Below are 21,557 nucleotides of genomic sequence, written 5' to 3'. Positions count from 1 at the left end.
CAATGCACTGCCATCAGAAGAGTCTGCCTTACGCTTGGGAGCGTACGATGCGACTGGGGTGACACCATCTTCCTCGGTCCACAGCCGCGTCACGGCGTATTCTTCTGCCGCGCACACCAACCAGTTCCTGCACATGAAGTTTGCGTTTACGACGCAAAACCACTTAAGTCGAAACTAGGCTTTATATAGTATATGGGAGATGTGTGAGATACGAAACATCGTAACTCGGGACTGACGTAACCCGAGGACCTCCGGTATGTCCAAAAGTGTGCCGAGCATTAGTTAGAGGGGTATAAAGCTTGTGGAGTTTGTACCCCACTGATGCCTAACATACACACTGAACTGTTTTGCAGCGTAACTGTGTTCTCTGGAGCTTCATCCAATACCTTTGTGATGAGAGATCCAGAACTGATCAACATTCAACATCAGTATGTACCAGTGTGGCTGCCATCAGATCCTCACAGCAAATGTTCCAACATCTAGTGTAAAGCCTTCCCAGAAGAGTAGAGGCTGGTACTGTAGCAAAAAGGGACAAACTCCCCAATAATACCCTTCATTTCAGAAGAAACGCTGGATGAGCAGGTGTCTAAAACCTTTTGGATGTATACTGTGGTTCCTTGATTTATCTGGAATTCATATACGTTTAATTGGGGACAGAAAAAAAGCCCAAGTAATAACTTTAGGTTGGAGTATGTTTAATTTCAAGATTAAAAAAAGATCACATTTTATAAATAGTAGAAAAAGAAAAATGCTCAGACAAGGCGCCTGTCGGGACCGATAAGCTGATAAGATGCGCACTCTGGAATGTTTTATGAATCAGTTCCGTCTGAATAAGAAGGCGGCTCCTTTACGATCTCCCAAAAGGGCAATCAAAGCTCATCTCTTGCCTGAAAAAGAAGGGGAAAAGATGTTTTTCAGTGAATTGTGGGTTTATAAAAAAAGGTCATGCATTTGTTTAACGACAGGCCATAAAGATTTCTGCAGTATGTATGCGGCTGGATCAAAAGCAATCTGACAGATGTGAAAGACATAAAATAAAAAGACATAAAATAATAAAATTTCAAAGTATCCAAGTAGTTTATGTGATGCAAATAAAATAATCTGATTCTTAATGAATGTTGTTTATAACTGCACTGTAATGCACGTTGTCACCTCAGTAGAATTTGCTAAGCAAGCATTTATTCTGAGGAAGGGCTGAGTTGCCTTAAACAAGAAGATCAGCCAAAGCTCATGTTCTTTACAGTGTATTCAATTCAGGTGTGGATCAAATATTCAGATGATAAAAACTTAGAAGCTGGTTGATGATTTTCTGAAGTAATCAAACCCATTCAGTGGTGCTGAGGTCTGGACTCTGGGGTGGTCAGTCCATCGTTCAGCTTCTTTGTTCCGTGTGTCCGTCTCCTTTTCTCAGTGAAGTTCCTCTTGATCAGCTACGCATCCTTTCAGACCCACAGCGCTGAGTGGTCTTCTCACAGTGGAAGGATGGACAGAAACACCTGTGGATGTTCTCAGATCTGAAGCAACTTGATATTCTCCTCTCTCTCAGAGATGAAAGCTTTAAGCGCTGTTTACCTGATGGTGGTAGTTTTGATGTCTACCGGGTTTTGCAGGTGGTTGTTAGGAACCACATTTTCTCTGTAGCTTTTAATCATTTTCTGAACACCAGTTTTGGAAATTCCTTTTTTTCCTCCCACTTTTTTCCCCAGTTCTCTATCTTATAACTATTTTCCTCAGAAGATAAGAACTTGTACTTAATTGGCATCTTGACTGAAAGTGTAATAAATGAAGGATGGTCTCTAAATTTTGCATAATGCTATAACTGTCCATCCTTCCACTGTGTGAAGACAACTTCTCAAGACTATGGGTCTGCAAAGATGTGTAGCTGCCAAGAAAAGGAAATATGTTAAAAAAAAAAAGTGCATCCAAACACAAGGATCTTTGTAGCTGTATCTTAACTAACCGTATTTCTTTGGCAGTAACAGGGGAAAAGGTCATCCTCGGGCTGCTCCACCAGCTCCATGCCTTCACGAACTTTAGGCTCAGTTACCTGCAGCTTGGCGTACTCCTACAGAGCAATCAACACACCAGAGAATCAGACACATCAACAAGCCACTGAACGTTAATAAAGCATGGTCAGCAACTCAAATGTTGAGAAGAGCCATTTTGTCCTTTTAACAAAAATCAAACCACCTTGGGAGCCACAACATTTTATATCCATTTTGTTGAAATAACATTTCACCATATTGGCTGTAAACATGTCTCAGTATGTGCTAATGTGCTAGTTTAGGCTGAAAATACAATATAAGCAAAAACACAGACTCACTTTGCTCTGCTTTAAGCTTCAGCTCAGCTATAGCTGCTTTTCTCGCATCTCTGGCAGGAAACTTTTCCTCAAAAGTGGAACAATGTCTTGTAAAATGTCCCAATGTTTGACTATTTACGAGGCTGAAGTCGCTTCTCATTCGCCAGCTTCTTGTTCAGATTTTCAGAATGTGGCCAAATATGCAACTAACTGTTTCACCATTTAGTGAAATGGTTGGTTAGTGTAGTGGTTGGAGGTTGGTTAGGTTAGTGTAGTGGTAAACACCTGTGCCTTCTACACTGTAGACTGGGGTTCAATCCCCACCTGGGTAAAACACCCTACACTATACCAATAAGAGTCCTTGGGCAAGACTCCCAACACCACCTTGGCCTCCCTGTGTAAAATGATCCAATTGTAAGTCGCTCTGGATAAGAGCGTCAGCCAAATGCCATAAATGTAAATGCATTTAAGGTGGAATGTGAAACTTAGAACAAGAAGCTGGTGAGCAAGAATCTGACTTCAGCTTCGTGACTTAGTGTTTGACAGTTTCTCATAGCAGATTAAACATATCAGGAAACCAGCTGGAGTGACTATAAATGAAAATAAGTCCATTCATCTCCAACTTATCGATGCTTGCCATAAACCTCTCTTTGCCATTTCATTATCTACTAGCTGGGCAAAACTGTTGTCTGTGTTGCTATGGTGACCAGCAGTCTGAGCTGATCTTCAGGGTTAAAGGGTGAATCAGCAGTTCTACATTAACTCCAGCGTTTGAGACCATTTACTGTTAAACTGTGTTGAATGATCAGCAGAGCTTTATTTTACTGTAAAGGAGGATTATTTTAATTTTACCTACAAATGTAAATTCTGCTGTGGAGCCACAACAGGGCAGTAAAAGACATGTATGTGGCTGTGGAGCTGCATGGTGCCGACCCCCTGGTCTAGCCAGATATGAGGGTGGGTTTTTTAGAGGGCTGTACTCCTATTTATGGTGGATTTCACCGTAATCCAGCAACAGTATACAATCATAAACCATTTACTTTATTTTTATGCATGCGTTCCAACTCCATTTTCACCATTTGAAAACACCAGCTGTCCCTTACATTGTGTGAACATCTCAGGACAAACGCATCAACAGAAAATGGTCTTGAATTACTGGAAACAGAATCTGATTAAGTTTAGATTAATTCTCATTGTCTTATCTCAGCGCAGCCCACACTCAAGCTGCCTGTAAAGATTCTTAACAAAGGATTGTATAAATTTTAAGTAGCTGCAGCCCGCCTGACCTCCGCACCTCAAACGTACACCGTTTTATAACTATAGTGCTTTGAGGCCAGAATGGGAGTTTAAAGATTAATGTCTGCAGTTTTGTGGTTATAGAGCACCATAAAGCACTCCTGCAGAGAACAGCCTTAAGGCCACGCCGTTTGGGAAACGCTTCATCTGAGGAGGAAAGAGAGGGGTCCGATTTTCTATACAGAGCTGAGGAACGTTCCTGGAATAATCAGAGTACAGTGTATAAGAGATGGAGACTTGTATAGATTAATATATAAGCTGGTGATGGTGTAGATGTTACAGGACAGTTGAAGCTACACTATAATATATTATGTAATTACATCTGTAACTTTTGATACTTTGAATTTTCACACTTTTATTTCATTGTTTGAGTTTTGGTTTGAAACATAAGGCCTGAAACCTTGAAAGTTTCAGTCAGAAGTCGCATCAAACCCAGGCTGAATCCCACACGGCTCAATATGGCCTAAACACTGTTCTAGCTATGAAAGTTTAGAAATTCTAGCCTCTACAGCCAAATAGTGCCACATTTAGCGAGTGTGGATGTGTCCCAAATGACTATGTCTTAGCTTCATTGTGCTCTGCTGGGCTGCAGGATCCAGTATTTAAATTCCTACATGGTGCACTATGGAGGGAGTCAACCCCAGGCCGAGAGGAGGGGGGCCGCCGGATTGGTACTAAAGACTCATGGTGGTAATTTGGTGATCAAACAGTACTTATAAAGTGAGGGTTCTGCAGTAAACATTGCTGTATTATCATTCATTCAAAATTCATGAAATAACTACAATATACAACATTCACAGTCCATGGTTGCTTGGCAATGATACAATACGCTAAAAGAAGTACATTTCTAGGTGGAATACTTGTTTATGACGACGTTTTCTGAACAACTGTGTATTTTATCATATTTTACGTTTGCTGTCATTTTATAAAAGCAATAAGCCACTTAAGGCCACGCATGACAGTGATTTTACCACAGGCAGGGCAGTTTTAGGCACTTTGCTAAAATTGCAGTAATGCACAGCCTCTCATGGCTTACTGCTGAAACAGCCAAGCCAGCTCTCCCATTGGTTAGGCCTTTAGGAGCTGAACTGAAGGCCTTACATAGTAGATTGACTACCAACATGATTAGAAAGGGACAGAGGAATCAACCAATCCCGTTTTGATTTCAACACGGAGGCGGCTGCGCTTTCAGGAGGAGTCACTGTGAAACTGACAGTTGTATGCAAAAGTTTGAACACCTCTGGTCAAATGACATGTTTTGTTGATTTTCTATGTGAAAATAAGTGAATACACCCTTCACTTAAATATGATCAAACTTAAATATGGCATTTTTCAATTGCAATTACCATTTATTTGAGCTTACTTGAGTTAAACAGTGTAAAAATCAAAAAAGGCTAAAATTCATAATTCATGTGAAGTGTGTTCTCTGTAGAGGCTGCAGTCACTTTTGTTCATATTAAAAAAAAATTTGTCTGCCAGGGACGCCCATAATTTTGCACAAGACTGCATATACAAGGTCAAATGTTACATTAATCTACAAGCTTCGAATAAAGTTTGCAAAGTAGGTTTCTGACATCTATGGCCCGAATGTCACAGTCGGCTGCTCTGCTATGCATATTTGATACGGGTGCAGTTACTGTACAGTAGAGTGATCGGATGGTAACCAGATTAATGGTATACAGTAATGTAAAAGCTAACGGTAATCATACGGTTTCAAATTTGAATAATTCTGGAAAAACGTCTTTGATAAGCACTTCTGACTGCAGTTTTCCTATAACGCATATAAGGGCAACCCGTTTGTTAGAATCTGAACAGTAAAGTGTAATCGTGATGTCATCCAGGTGAGGTGTCTGTGGTAAAATGGTTTCAGGGTGAATTTGTGCTTTTCACACATTTTAACACCACAAACTGTCAAAATAAGGCCCCCGAACCCTTAAATGGTAGTTTTCCCAAACTTTTATTATGCATGTCTACAACTTAGGAATAACTCAGTCAGGTCACAGTGTAGTCCATGTAACTCCTGAATAATAAGCCTTAGCATGTAATAATTATAGAATTTAAAAGGGATTTACATTTATAATATACATTTGGCTGAAGCAGCCATCACAAAACGGAGGAAGCAGTTAGAAGGGAAAGGTAGTAAACAAGGCAGAGGGAACACAACAGACCGGATTTTTATGAGGCTGTGAGAGACTCAAGGTCAGAATGGAGCTTGTACTGTAAAACACAAGAATCAAAATCTCAATATTGCTTAATACTGTTTTAAGGTTAAAGTTAGAGGATAGGAGTTAGAAGACAGAGGTTTTTAAATCCTTATTTATTAAGGCAAGCATATGTCTGGTGTAAAATTATCATTATTATTATTAGATAAAGCACTGATATACTAATAGGTAAAGCTAATGGACCACTATAAGCAGAACATGCTGGATCAGATATCAAAAAAAAGAAGTCAATATGTAAACAAAGCTGTTCAGTGTGGTTTGATGTCAGTGGTGGTGGAAGGAACCAGACGTCTGAAGAGTTTAAAGCCTCTAACAATCCACAGAAAGTTATTACATTTTGACACTAACACTTATTTTTCTCCTTGTTTTACCATCATTAATATTTCATATAAAAGCTCAGAAGACGTGTAGGTTCACTGGTGGTTGTGGATAGTACATAAAACGGCTATACTGGTGTTGTGAACAAGGCGACCCCTGTTTCCTATCAACACCACTGGAAAGAAATCGGAGTACGTTTCTCTAGAACAAACCATTTCCCATCAAACCACTCACAGAAAAAAAAACACCACAGAAACTGTGAAAAAAAATCTGTAAATTCAGCAAAAATATAGCATCATATCGCTCTAGGTTGGTCCCTAACGTTTCAATATCAGAAAAGAAAAAGAAATATTGTGCCATCTCTATTTATAATAAACATTATGATTACTATTATCATTTAATAGAGACGTGAGGAACAGCATCCGTCAACATTCTTCCAGGTACATGTAATTACATGTGTGCGTGGTGTTGTGACATGACTTAGCGTTAATTAACCTCTGTCTACTCTGTCCTTGAGTCCGCTCACATAAAAATGATGGGCGGAGATGGAAGATTAGATATGGTTAGATACACAAACTGATAAGCAGAGACGAGGAACGGAGGAGAAAGACAAAAGACAGAAGGAGACGAGCGACTGCTGCTCTTCAGTAGCGCGTTTAGTAAGAAAAGCATTGGTTTTTAGCACTGAGTGGGTTTAAAAGCACCTCAGCGAATGTCATGCGTAACTTTTCTAAGTCATTACGTTTTACAGTTAGGCAGTGTTCTATATACACTTAGGTTTAACAAAATATCTTCATAATAAAACTGATTTTACAAGCAGAGCTTCACCTGGGAGGACGTGTGTATTACTTCACATAGAAGAGCTACAGACTGGAGTAGTTTATGGAAATTGTGGTAACTTTACACTAAAATGCTCTTCGCTCCAAACAGAAACGGCTACAGGTTGCTTTAACGTCCGTGTTCATGTTCTCTTTAATTAGCTTAAACAGGAGCAGCTGAAGGTCGGTTATCTCTCTCACTGGTCTGTTGTTAATTATTATGGTTAGGGTCAATGTACTGCCCCGTCTCAAATGGTCAACTGTACAAAAAGAGGACAGCACGTTCCAGACTGCTGTGCTTCTGTAAGTGCTACATAAAAAGTGAGCAAACAAAAGTTTATTTAACCTCTTTCTCCAAAACGCACCTCGTCATATTCTTCATAACTTTCATATTTCATAAGTTTCATTTACAGTAGTGTCTGAAAGTTTGTGAAACCTTTAGAATTTTCTATATTTCTGGATAAATTTGACCTAAAACATCAGATTTTCACAAGTCCTAAAAGTAGATAGAGAACCGATTAAAACAAACTACACAAAAAATATTATACTTGGACATTTGTTTATTGAGGAAAATAATCCGATATTATATTATATCTTCATGTCCTTCCACAACATTTCGATAGGATTAAGGTCAGGACTTTGACTTGGCCATTCCAAAACATTAACTTTATTCTTCTTTAACCTTCTTTGGTAGAACGACTTGTGTGCTTAGGGTTGTTGTCTTGCTGCATGACCCACCTTCTCTTGAGATTCAGTTCATGGGCGAATGTCCTGACATTTTCCTTTAGAATTCTCTGATATAATTCAGAATTCATTGTTCCACCAATGATGGCAAGCCATCATGGCCCAGATGCCGATGCCCAAACCTACCAAACTACCACCACCATGTTTCACAGACGGTATAAGGTTCTTATGAAGGAATGCAGTTTTCCTTTCTCCAGACATAATGCAAAAAGTTATACTTTTGTTTCATTCGTCCACAAAACATTCTTCCAGTAGCCTTCTGGCTTGTCCACGTGATCTTTAGCAAACTGCAGATGAGCAGCAATGTTCTTTTTGTAGAGCAGTGGCTTTGTCCATGCAACCCTGCCATGGACACCATTGTTGTTCAGTGTTCTCCTGATGGTGGACTCATGAACATTAACATTAGCCAATGTAAGAGAGGCCTTCAGCTGCTTAGAAGTTACCCTGGGGTCCTTTGTGAACTCGCTGACTATTACACGCATTGCACTTGGTAGATCTTTGTTGGTCGACCACTCCTGGGGAGGAAGACAGTGGTCTTGAATTTCCTCCATTTGTACACAACCTGTCTGACTGTGGATTAGTGGAGCCCAAACCTTTTAGAGATGGTTCTGTAACCTTTTCTAGCTTGATGAGCATCAACAACTCTGAGGTCCTCAGAAATCTCCTTTGTTCAGGCCGTGATACACTTCCATAAATGTGTGTTGTGAAGAGCAGACTTTGATAGATCCCTGTTCTTTAAATAAAACAGGGTGTCCACTCGCACCTGATTATCATCCCATTGATTGAAAACACCTGACTATAATTTCACCGTCAAATTAACTGATAATCCTACAGGTTCACAGACTTCACAGACAGAAGAATATGACGAGGTGCGTTTTGGAGGAAGAGGTTAAATAAACTTTTGTTCGTTCACTTTTTATGTAGCACTTACAGAAGCACAGCAGTCTGGAACGTGTTGTCCTCTTTTTGTACAGTTGACCATTTGAGACGGGGCAGTACATTGACCCTAACCATAATAATTAACAACAGACCAGTGAGAGAGATAACCGACCTTCAGCTGCTCCTGTTTAAGCTAATTAAACAGAACATGAACACGGACGTTAAAGCAACCTGTAGCCGTTTCTGTTTGGCGCGAAGAGCATTTTAGTATAAAGTTACCACAATTTCCATAAACTACTCCAGTCTGTAGCTCTTCTATGTGAAGTAATACACACGTCCTCCCAGGTGAAGCTCTGCTTGTAAAATCAGTTTTATTATGAAGATAGCTTGTTAAACTTAAGTGTATATAAAACATGTGACGTATTTGATGACGTTTAGGGTCACATTTATGCAGAAATATTGAAAATTCTAAAGGGTTCACAAACTTTCAAGCACCACTATAAAACATGGGTGTCGTACGAGGCTGTAACTGTCTTTTTTCCAGTTAAATAGATGGTGATGTCATTTTAAACCCTTATAATAAAAGAAGCTGAAAGATGACACATTTTTTCACAAATCTGAGCTGTAAACTGGATCTCAGATGGCGTCTCCTCAGTGATCTGCACTGTAAAAATTATTTGTATAAAAAAAAAAATAAAAAGATTTTTGGCTTTCAGCAGTAAATTGTAAGCACATGGTATCATGTCTATGATCATAAAACACATTTTCTGTTCATTTCAGGGGAGCTTGTACCAAACCACCCCCCCTAAGATTTGCTCATGTACATTCAGATGATCAAACCAAAATATACCCTGGAGAATAAGAGGTTAAATATTGTTTGAATATTGCTGTTAAAAAAAGAAAAAAAAAAAAAAACATAAATCCATCACTGGTATAAATATGAGGTGACAGAGGCCAAACTCCCTTAGTCACTCATCAACTTGGGTAAGATTACGAGCAAGTGCGTTGACCTTCATAGATCTGGAAATGGCTATTAAAAAATGCCTGAAAATGAAAACCTGCGCTGCTATGTTTATGACAGTTTATAAAGTTTATTCAAGTTTATGAAGTTTAAAAAACTGATACAGCCAGACCAGTAAAAACACCCCGAAATGACGTACTGAAGAACATGATGTTGGGTCGTTACCTGGAAGAGTTTGAAGTAGTAACAGAATATCTGGTCACCCATCAGGTGTGTGCGGGCAAACTGCTGGCCAGCCTGGGCGATTTTCCTGGCCTGTGAGCGAGAGAAAAGAGAAGACAGGAAGAAAGACGAAGGAAGATTTGAAATCAAAAACCTCAAAGAGAAATTACAGTGCAGAAAAGTGGCTCAAAACCTCGTATGTCCCAAATGGTCACCTTTAAACCTCCAATATACATTCATTTGAATGTGGTTACAAGTAATTTTGTAGTGTTTCTGCTGCTCCATTCATCATGAAGTAGTCGTGGGCTGGAGGTTAGGGAACCAGCCTCGTGACGGGAAGGTCGCCGGTTCGATCCCCAGAGCCGACAGCACATGACTGAGGTGTCCTTGAGCAAGACACCTAACCCCCAACTGCTCCCTGGACGCTGCGGATAGGGCTGCCCACCGCTCCGGGCAAGTGTGCTCACTGCCCCCTAGTGTGTGTGTGTGTGCTCACTAGTGTGTATGTGGTGTTTCACTTCATGGGTTAAATGCGGAGGTGAAATTTCCCCATTGTGGGACTAATAAGGGTCAATTAATCTTAATAAACTATTCATACACTGTACTGGACAATTTTTCATATTCTGTAAAATAAATAAAAATGACCGAAATACAGATGCAAGGTTTGACATGATAGTGAGGATATAGTACATCGATACTAAGATAAGGTTATATTGATTGCCATTAAATTTAAGCTTTATTTATTCACTCGATATCAAAACTTTTACTTAATTGTTTTGTTGCTCCTGTCCCAACTTTTTTGAGATGCATTGCTGCCATCGAGCTCTGAATGACTTTTTATTTTTCATGAAATTATAAAACGCCCCACTTGCAACACCTGACTTGTGTTCTTTGTTCTATTATGAATAAATTACGGGTCTATGAGATTTGCAAATCACTGCATTCTGATATTTACATTTATTTACATATTTCACAGCGTCCCAACTTTTTTGGAATTGGGGCTGTACCCAACCACCCCCACATGTTTGCCAAGGGTGCTGATAATTATAAAATTGCTTGTTCAAAGAAAAAAAAAAAAACACATTAAGCACTTTAAATGAAGTTACAAATCACTTAAATGCCTACATTTGATAAATGAATGTCTACACCAACGCACAGCGTAATGCATACCAACACATTATCTATTCAATCTTGACTAAGAATTTAATCTTGATCTGTCATGAATTAACATCTAAACCTTTGTGTCTCAGAACGCATTTGTTACCATCAAATCTCTGCCATAAAAACTAAAGCGTTTAACAATGGCTGAGCAACCTTGAACACTTAATTTTAGATCATGAGTCCGTCGTAAAGATAGCGACAGTATCTTTTAGACTCTGGCCGCTGAGAGAACTCCCTTTTTTTATGATCTTATAAAACTCGCTTGACTTATGTGAGCCTAATCACAACGTAATGAGAATAAAAACACTGCAAACATCACTCTGATAAAAACACTCAGCACACGACTTTACCTTTCTTAGAGAGCATGACTGACACCCTTCTTTAAAACACAGAGCTTTCTTTCCCGTGTTTGATTTGGCCTTGAAAGGGGAACTCCACCGATTAAAAAAAACTCAACATAATTAAACGGTTTAGATGTAAGCAGAGTCATTCAGAGCGGTTCGGTGTGAAACGCTCTGTTCTAGAGAAACTTACTCGAGTCCGAATTGTTCACAGTGGTGGTGATAGGAACCAGACGTCCACCTCTAAAAGCCCCCTCCCGGAAGGTTACTCCATGAAATAGTTATGAATTCACAGTGGTAGCCACTGTTTTCCAATAGTTTTGTGATAAAGTTTTGGAAAATGCATTTTGATTCATATATTTCATTTATTCAACACCAACATCCCACCTAAAAACTTGGTTTTGGATGGTAAATAAAACGGCTATATTTGTGTACACATGGTGACTTCTGGTTCCCATCACCACCACTGCAAAAGAAACCTGTGTCTGCAAATTTCCTATTAAACCACTATGAATGTGTTTACATCTCAAGGACGACGTTATTCTACATTTAATTACTTGTAAAACTGGTGGAGTTTCCCTACAAAACCTTTTACTGAACTTTTTGAAGTTGTCTGTCTTTATCACGCACTTCGTCACTTCTTCATTCCCGTATCTCAAGTATTCGGCTGCGTTTTGTTATCTACAGCAATAAATATGTAAAACGTGCATGTTAGCATGCAGCATTACATAGCGTACTTTTTATAACGTTTATAGCTGTACCTCTTCATCGTGGTCTTTGGCCCACTGGATCTTCTCCAGCAGATCACTGAGGTCCGCCTTGAAAGGGATGTAGTGGACCCAGGGCTCGAGCTGGCTGTAGAAATGTTCGTAGTAGACCGAGTCCTGCTTCAGCACCACGCTGTCCCCGGCCAGCAGGTAAGGCAGCCGATACGCTGCCACAGTGCCGTCAATGTTTATCTGGTATTTATACTGAAACAACAGATGGAGCTTCCACTGTACTGCGGAGTTCTGGCTTCATATATGATCCATCAGTCAAACCGTCCATTCATTCAAACATATCTAACCATCTATATCTCTACACACTTGAAGATGGTTCTTCATGTGTTCTTTAGTAAAGAACTACAAACACTCAAAAGAACCATTTGCATGATTAAAGGATTCTCTGCATCACCAAAGGGTTCTTCAGATGGATGGAGAATGTGCTGTAGATGGTTGAAGAAGAGTGTTTCTATGGTTACAAGCTTGACTTCATAACAACAGAAGAACCCTTTTCCAAAAGGTTCTACATAGAGCCATCTATAGTATATTCTTAAGAACCCTTTCAACCCTTAGTCATGCAATGGGTTCTTTGAGTATTCATAGTTCTACAGAGAACCATTTTCTTTACTGACGAGCCCTTGAAGAACCATCTTTTTTAAGAGTGTATCCACACAGCCAACCCATCCCTCCATTCTGACATCCATCCATCCAACTACCCAACAAATCCATTCATTTGTCCGTCTACACAACCTATTCATCCATCCCATCTATCCATACACCCATCTATCCACCCATTCAATTACTCATCCATCCATTCAATATATCAATTCAAACATCCATTAGGAGGTATGGGTTTGAATCCACCCAACATCCATTCATCTATACAACTCAATCATCCATCCACCCATAAAACAGACCCATCTATCTGTACATGCTTCCATTCATCCGCCTATTATCCGTTCATCTAACAACTCATCCATTCATCTGTTCTATAGAAACTTATCCATCCATGGAACAGATCTATCCATTAAAACCATCCATTTAAACATGCGTCAATCATCTGTTCACCTACACAAGCCACTCATTCATCCATGCCACCTATCCACACAAACACACGTTCATCCTTCCAACAGATTAATATTCAAACATCCATCCATACATTCATCCACTGATTCATTCATCTATATAAACCAAGCATCTATCCAACAAGTGTATCCATCAAAGAGATCCATCTATCTCCAGCCATAATACCATCCATCCACCCATATAACCCAATCATATCCAACATGTATATCCACCACAAAGATCTCATCTATCTCCAGCCATAAACCCATCCATCCATTCATCCATCAGCCAGGCCTTCTCGTCCAACATCAGTGTCTGACCTCACAAAAGTGCTTCTGGAAGAACGGTCAAAAATTCCCAAAAACACACTCGTAAACCTTATGGAAAGCCTTCCCAGAAGAGCTGAAGCTGCTATAGCTACAAAGGGTGGGCCGACATCATATTAAACCCTATGGATTAAGAATGGGATGTCACTGACTGACATGACGAGCGAATACTTTTGGAAATATAGTGTATATAACCCAACCATCTATCCAACACTTATATCCACCAAAAAGATCCACCTCCAACCATAAACCCATCCATCCATCTCCACTCATTAACTCATTCATCCAACCCACTCATCTTCATCCACTAACTCACCTAAGAATCTATTCATCCATCCTGGTGATCCATCTATTTCCACCAGTGAACCCATATATCTACCCATCCCACTCATCCATCCATCCATCCCCTCACCTTAAAGAAGTCAAAGAAGGACACGTGCTTGACAAGTGGTCCATAAAGGCTCTCGTCGTGTTTGAAGAAGAAGAAGTTGGTGAAGGCAGCGTCCAGCAGGGTGGGGTTGGCCCGTGCCAGCTTCACCAGCTCCAGGCGCTCTCTCCTGCTGTCCCGGCCCCTCCAGAAACCTGTACCGTTCTTCTCAGCCCAGGGCAGACCCGTGTTCCCTTGCACTGACATCATGTCCAAACTTACTCTGTATGAATGCAAGAGGGAAATCAACAAGTCTTCTCTGTGTATATTTCACCAAGCCCAGTGAAGGATCACCATTAGACAGCTACCTTCTCTACAAAGCATATCAAAAAAATTCATATCATACCATCCATACCTGCCCATAGTCTCCAGTACAGACTCTGTGAGGTCGTAGGTTGGCATGACGATGTCTCGGGTGTCATTGGACCCACACCAGGAGAAGATGGGGTGGAGATTCTCAGACGTCCGCTTCTTCTCCAGGGGCCAGTCTCCCAAATTCACAAAGAATTCAATATCTGGAAGCCTGACCTGATCACATGAAAAGACATTGATTTCTGTTTTAAGGAAATCAGATAAACCAACTTCAAATCTGAAAAAATCCACAGGTGTTTCTGTCCATCCTTCCACTGTGAGAAGACAACTCAGCGCTATGGGTCTGAAAGGATGTCAAGCTGTCAAGTAGCCTCACTGAGAAAAGGAAATGGTGCTCTCAGAATCATCGTGGACTGACCACCCCAGAGCCCAGACCTCAGCGTCACTGAATGTGTTTGGGATTACTTCAACTGTGAATACAAAACCAACTTCTAGGACTGAACTTTGGAGATGTGGAAAAATTTCCCTGCAGATTTCTTCAAAAAACTGAAAGCGAGACTTCGGAAAGGAATGGAAGCTGGAACAAAGACAAAGAGTGAACACACAATATACCGAAAAATTAATAACTTGTACATAATTGCCGTTTTGTCTGAAAAATAAATTAATTAAAGGTGGTCTCCGAGTTTTGGACAGAACCAAAACATCTCAATGAAGCTTCTGAATCTTTAGATGATTCGTCCAAGCTCAAAAAATGATTATTTTATGTGTGCCATTATTATTAAGCTACAGCAGCAGCTATATGGGGGCAGTTGTGGGCTGGAGGTTAGGGAACTGGCCCTGTGACCGGAAGGTTGCAGGTTCAATCCCCAGCGCCGACAGTACATGACTGAGGTGTCCTAAGACAACTGCTCCCTGGGCGCCGTGGATAAGGTTGCCCACCGCTCCGGGCAAGTGTGCTCACTGCCCCCTGGGTGTATTCACTAGTGTGTATGTGGTGTTTCACTGCACGGATGGGTTAAATGTGGAGGTGGAATTTCCCGGTTCACTTAATTAACTTAATATGCAACAAGACTAACAATATATTTTTTTAAGGTAAGCTTGGTTCTAAAACATGGTTCCATGCAGCACCAAAAGGGCGTTTCCTTCAATAGAACTATTTATAACGTTATATAACCCTTTTCTTGCTAGTGTAGAATGTATAATGATTGTACCACGTTGTCTTTCTGAATCACATTATCTCAGTTTAAGTCCTAGTACAACACTGCCCCCTGCTGACGGAGAAAATACAGCAAGTGACAATGTGATGGACGGCTTCACGTCAGTTTCTGGGCCTCTATTTTTCGCACAAATGAGACACCAGATCAGACATCATGGTTTGATCACTAGCAGCAAGATTACATTAAGATTTCTATCTTTTTTTCCACCCCATTGAGGTGGTCAACTAACACTTACTTTGCGTGCGAGAGAGAGAAGAAAGGCATCCATGAAGATCCTGAAGCCCACATGCTCTCCATATGTTTTGATATAGACCTGCACAAACACAGAAGCACAGCAAACACATGAGAACAGCGCAGCAATTACTGTATATATCTATATTTTCTGTGCCAAAATCTGTGTGTCCATGTACACACTCCAAAATTACCAGACGGCTCTTCCAGTGACTCAGTTTGGCTTCTTTAAGGTGCAACCACTGCTCAATTGTGCAAACACGGCATGAAACCCAAAGAAAAGCAATCACTAATAGAATGGGATGCTCTGGAGCAGCCACACACCATGCCACCATGCCCAAGGCTAAGCTTCGGCTAGAGGGGTATAAAGCCCCCCAGCACTGAGCTGTGGAGCAGTGGAATAGCCTTCTCTGAAGTGATGGAGCTCCATCCAATGCTTTTGGGATGAGCTGGACATCCAGAACTGATCATCCAACATCAGTACCTGACCTCACTAATGCTCAATCAAATTCTCACAGCAAACAAAGCCTTGCCAGAAGAGTAAAAGCTGTTACTGCAGCAAAAGGGGCCAAACTCTCTATAAATAGCCTTGATTTCAGTAGAAACGCTGGATAAGCAGGTGTCTACATACTTTTGGACACCAGTGTATATGATATGTACCGCACATCTGCCTACTGCCTTCTGTTTTCAGTTAGATGTTGTCTTTGTTCTGTTGCGTCATTGGTTAAATGAAGAAACAGAAACCTTTAAAGGGCCCATATCATCCGTTTGTCTTTTGTTTTATTTTGTCTCACGCATGACGTGAGGTTTTACGCATCAAAATCTGCCAGAATTATTTTTTACACAACCATTTTCCAGCACTTCTCCAGCATCCCTTATACGTTGCACTTTGTGACATCACAAAAACAATTAAAAAGCTGGCATTTTTATTTCATTTGATCTTTTTCATTAAGTGCATGCACCAAAATCAGCCAGAGTTCCTGTTCACGCTACTATTTCAAACCTCTCTTTATCAGTTTGTCACCGTTAATGCTGATATATGCAAATGAGCTCTGTTCTGATTGGCTGCTCTCCTTCAGTGTGAGAGGGCGGGGCTAAACTGCTATACGCATAATCGGTGGATATATGTAAATTATTGTTTTCCATGGCATCAAACAAACAGCGAATGCAAAGCAGGTGGTTCCCTGAGGGCAACACTCTTCAAGGGTTCTTTAGTAAAGAAACAAATGGCTCTATATAGAACCATGAGCACTTAAAGAACCCTTTGCATGATTATAGGGTTCTTTGCATTGTGAAAGCAGGTTGATGGAGAATGTGTTATAGATGGTTCTATATAGAACCTTTTTTGAAATGGGTTCTACACTGCACCAAAAAGGGTTCCACTATTGTTATAAGCCAAAGAACCCTTTTTTGGTACTATACAGAGAAACTGTACCTGATTGTCTTTGACGGTGTAGTGGCACAGGCTCTGTCTCTGGCCGAAGCGCTGAGGGATCTCGTGAGCATTGCGCTCCAGGTCCACTCTGGGGAAAATGGACAGATCACGCTGGATCTGAGGGAAGGAAGAGGGACAGTGCATATGCTTCTCCCATAGGGCACCACTGGACTCTGGACAGTCACATGACTCATGGTACACTGGACCTGGAGAGCGAGAAAAGGACAGAGAGAGAGAGAAATTATGCCGTCTAGTAATTTTTCCAGTACTTCAGCTCCGCCCATTCACACCAAAGTTATAAGGAGTGTTTCACCCAATACAGGGCAGCCAATCAGAACAGAGCTCATTTACATTTCTGCGTTCACACCAGCAGCTACTTTTCGTTCTTTGTCGGCCAAACTGCTGGTCACTCATCGCCTGTGGGCGTTTCTGAACTCGAACGGACAGCTGGTTGCCATGGTTTCACTGACGCCGAGCACAAATCAGATGCAATCCCGATAAAAATAAACGCCCTGGTGAGAAATAGCTTCTTTATTTATTTAGTCTTTGCGATTATTGTCCATTTGCCACAAACGCATCGCTGCCATTATTGCATCTCTAGTAATAACAATTATACAGGAACCAAAGGAGAGCACCGTTTCACAGCGGCGGAGAGAAAGAGCTATGCTGCTCAATCAGAGCCGGTTTATGAGGAGCCTGGCCTCTTCCTATTTCCCCCGTTATATCAAAAACATGACTGCACAACAGCAGAGGGCGCCCGTGAGCAAGTCCCCAATGAACGGGGGTAAATGAAGCTAAATGGCTAAAATCGAAAAGTTAAAATAGTTTCTAATCACACGCTCAGAACTTTCCTTTAATTTTACAAGTTAGAAGGACATATTTCACTAAAAAAGCCAAAAAACTTGTGTGCTTTTTTTTTTTTACAGATAACAGGTTTTGGGCAGCAGGACGCTGACATTACTGCTACTGAGTGCTGATTGGTTGAAGAGCGGAGCAGCTCATTGGCTGTTCGAGCTCACTGACGTCATGGACATACATGAGGCCCTGTTTTAAACTCCTTTAACTCGAGTTTAAAAGCTCTTAAAAATATAAAAGCAGTGTTAAACCGTTTTATGCTGTTCTGTGTTTAGTGAATGAATGTATTATTTAATATTAAAAATATTTAAACATTTATAAACTATTTTGCTTAAAATGCTCCATATTAATTCAGTTTGGACTCGCTCGTGAGCGCCCTCTTGTGTTCGAGAAACCTGGAAGATAATACGGAGCGGGAATTGTCCTCTGTACAAGTTCCCTGGTTTAATCCTCAGTTCCCGTTGGTAATCACTACTTCGCTTTGAAAATGAATGACCTCGTATCGTTTCTTCATTTATTTATTTATTTATTTCGATAATCAGAAAGACTAAACCTACACACTATTGGCTGATCAATTCGATTACTCTTGCCTTGTTTTTGAAACGCCACTTTATTGATCTGGGCAAAGTATTAATGAATTATTTTTAGTTTTTTGCTACATATTTATTTATATATTTATCCTTTAGGCACGTTTAGGCCTTCCAAACGAAAGCGGACGTCAGGGGACAAAAATAAAACAAAATAAAACTGCAGGATTCGGCTGCTTTAAAATATGACCATCACCTTTGAGCACGTATGGAGATTTGGCCACCTGTTTGTTCTTCAGCAGGACTTGAACGTTCAGGTCATTGTAGCTGGCGTACATGCGGTACCGTACCAGGAAGGACCCGTCCCGACGGTCCAAAACCTGCACCCAGATCCTGGAGAAGGGCTCTGACGGAGAGGTGATCTTCACCTCGAACGTGTTCTCTCCTGGCGAAGATGTAAAGCTGAAGACCGTGGAAGAAGATCGAGTGGAGCAAACAAAAAGACAGACAGATGAACTGGTGAGGAGATCCAGTACAGACTTAAAGCCGACGTACTGCACTGCAGCGATCTCTAAAAGTACTCATCTGTCCGAAATCAAGCTGCAAATGTGATGTCATGAAAAACCTGAACGCAAGTGGATTCGCCTGCTCAGCTTACAGCACTTTAGCTCCGCCCATTCACACAGAAGTTATAAGGAGTGTTTCACCTTAGACTGCTTTCTATACGAGGCGCAGTACAAGGCAGCCAATCGGAACAGAGCTCCTTTACATGCCAGTCTTAAAGACACAGTAACAAAGCCTGGTTAATTCTAATAACGTTCAAAAATGGTCGTGCAAAAGTTCCTTTGGACTGTATTTGGCACATAAATTCATACCAACCCCACAAAAGTGGGAGGATCAAACACGGCGAAATAAGAGATTACTATCGTTTTATATTTAGACTTCAAAATGTGTTTAACACTGAAAAAATAACGGCAATAACACAAACTATACTGCAGCGGTCTCTAAAAGTACTTCAATAAACTTACGGCCAGTATCAAAATAAGCTACAGCACCGCCGGCGTTTCTCCTTTTTTCTAAAACACATATTATATCTTATATATTATAGATTATTATACATCTTTACACTGTTCCTCTTCTAGCAGCCAATAGTTTAGCAGATATCACACAACTTGAGGCTGGTTTTCTAGCCACAGAGTAAAAAAAACAGATATTAACGTTAACAATAACTTACCAGCCACTCTTCATTAAACCTGCTCAGGGCGGCGTCTAGAACTGAAGGGGAATTCCACCAACTTTTCAAAAATGTCTAAATAATCAGCCCAGAGTCATTCAGAGTGGCTTCATTTGAAACAGTTGACTGTACATAAACTTACAGTCTCTGATTTCTTTACAGTGGTGGTGACGAGAACCAGGAGTTGCCATGCCAACAACACAAATACATATTTGTTTATTATCCAAAACCTGTGCTAATAGTACAGCAACTTGTAATAATACTGCGCAATTGCATGTTTTTTTTTTCAGAATTATGAGCTGCTAAGTCATAATTATGACATTAAGTAATAATTATGAGAAGGTAGGTCAATTATGAGATCTTTAGTCACAATTACTATGACATAATTATGAGATAGTAAGTTGTAATTACGAGAACGTAAGTCTTTTACTTCAATTATGAGTTATGACGACACTGAGTAATAATTATGACAAAGGAAGTCATCATTGTGGCACAGGAAGTTATTATTAAAAGATACTAAGTCTTAATTATGGGATGTTAAGTCATAGTTATGACATTAGGCAATACTTATGAGAAGTTCTAATTATAAGACATTTAGTCATACTCAATTATGAGAAAGTAAGGCATAATTATGAGATGCTAAGTCTTAATTATGAGATTGTAAATCATTATTATGGGCCAGCAAGTCATAATTATGGAAAACGTCCTCATTAATATCACTTAATTAATATATATATATAAATCTTCCATACAGATTCTTCAGCTTCACCCGAACCTGCGAAACCAGGCTGGTGTCCCTCTCAGCTCTGCTAAAGCTCCACTCCCTGTTAGCCACGTTAGCTACGTGTTTTACGAGGCTGAATTCGGCTTCTCGTGCGAATTTTACGTTCCACCTTAAATTGTGTAGCGGTTGCAATTCCAGCGCCTACCACCTCCAAAACGTAACTGCAGCAGTATTTAAGGTGGACTAACCAACTGTAGCTAGACTGGCTTTTTGGGCTGAACTAACGCGTTTTAAGTCGCTTCTTGAGAGAATTTTCCGTTCCACCTTAAACGGTGCGGGAGCTACATTGTAACGCCTGTACAGTCGCAAGAAGAGAACGGCACCGTTTAAGGTGGACCGAAAAATTAGAATAAGAAGCAAACAAACTGGGTTAGCGGTGTGTGAGCCGAACTGACGAGACGAATTTTCCGTTCCGCCTTAAATGTTGCAGCGCTGCTCTACTATTTAAGGTGGAACGGGAAAGTTCACGTAAGAAGCCAATTTATTAGCTTTTTTGGGACGAGCTCAGCAGCAGTGAAAGGCAGTCTGCAGGCCTGAGCTGTCGGCTCTTACTTTCTCCCGGACTTGTCCACAGCCTGAATGAAGAAGAAGCGGGCGGGCAGCACGGCGTCCGCCTCGAGGCCGAGACCCCACACCAAACTTTTAGCGGCGCTCGGCGCGGGGCTGCCGGCGCTCCCTCCAGCTGAGGAGGGGGAGAGCCAGAGGAGCAGCGGGAGAAGTCCCCCGAGGGCTCCCGGCCACATCGCTCGCTTGTGTGAACTCACACACGTGTCGGATTGGAGGCTGAAGCGGCTCCTCGGCAGATGAAGCGCATTGATTTGTGCTCATAAGACGCCGGACTGCCTTTAGCTCCCCATCGTTAGCCCGCAGCTCCGCTACAGCGACTCCACGCACAACCAGCCGGCTTATTACATTTTCCACCCGTATTCCGACACACCCCTCCTAGATTACACTGCAGGAATCTCTCGGAAAACGGGTGGGAAAGGAAACCACATGAGCTGAGGAGACACTCGGGCTGCGTTCCCAATCGCTGAAGTGCACTATGTGTAGTGTGTTAGCAATTTTGTGGTGGTGTTCCAAATCTCAATGGTAAACCCTGCACTACCAGTTGCTGTGCAC

The 21,557-nt window shown here is 41.0% G+C and overlaps 1 protein-coding gene across 2 annotated transcripts; it reads right to left on the bottom strand.

Moving 5' to 3' along the window:
* Window positions 1–674: 674 nt before the first annotated feature.
* poglut2 (protein O-glucosyltransferase 2) lies at window positions 675–21,356 on the bottom strand. Of its 2 annotated transcripts, none has more exons than XM_037539126.1 (10): window positions 21,203–21,356; window positions 18,677–18,882; window positions 17,039–17,244; window positions 15,608–15,685; window positions 14,199–14,371; window positions 13,829–14,066; window positions 12,026–12,235; window positions 9,766–9,855; window positions 1,961–2,065; window positions 675–887 (listed from the first exon to the last, which is right to left on the bottom strand). In XM_037539126.1, the coding sequence occupies exons 1-10, from the start codon at window positions 21,250–21,252 to the stop codon at window positions 870–872; spliced, it is 1,374 nt and encodes a 457-aa protein (XP_037395023.1). In that variant the 5' UTR covers window positions 21,253–21,356; the 3' UTR covers window positions 675–869. The 2 variants fall into 2 exon arrangements, with proteins under 2 accessions (XP_037395023.1, XP_017558545.1); XM_017703056.2 differs by having other exon boundaries at window positions 20,991–21,340.
* Window positions 21,357–21,557: the final 201 nt, after the last annotated feature.

This window comes from Pygocentrus nattereri, chromosome 6, assembly GCF_015220715.1.
Source record: "Pygocentrus nattereri isolate fPygNat1 chromosome 6, fPygNat1.pri, whole genome shotgun sequence".
Taxonomy (NCBI): Eukaryota; Metazoa; Chordata; class Actinopteri; order Characiformes; family Serrasalmidae; genus Pygocentrus; species Pygocentrus nattereri.
This window is presented reverse-complemented; position numbering and strand designations above follow the sequence as displayed.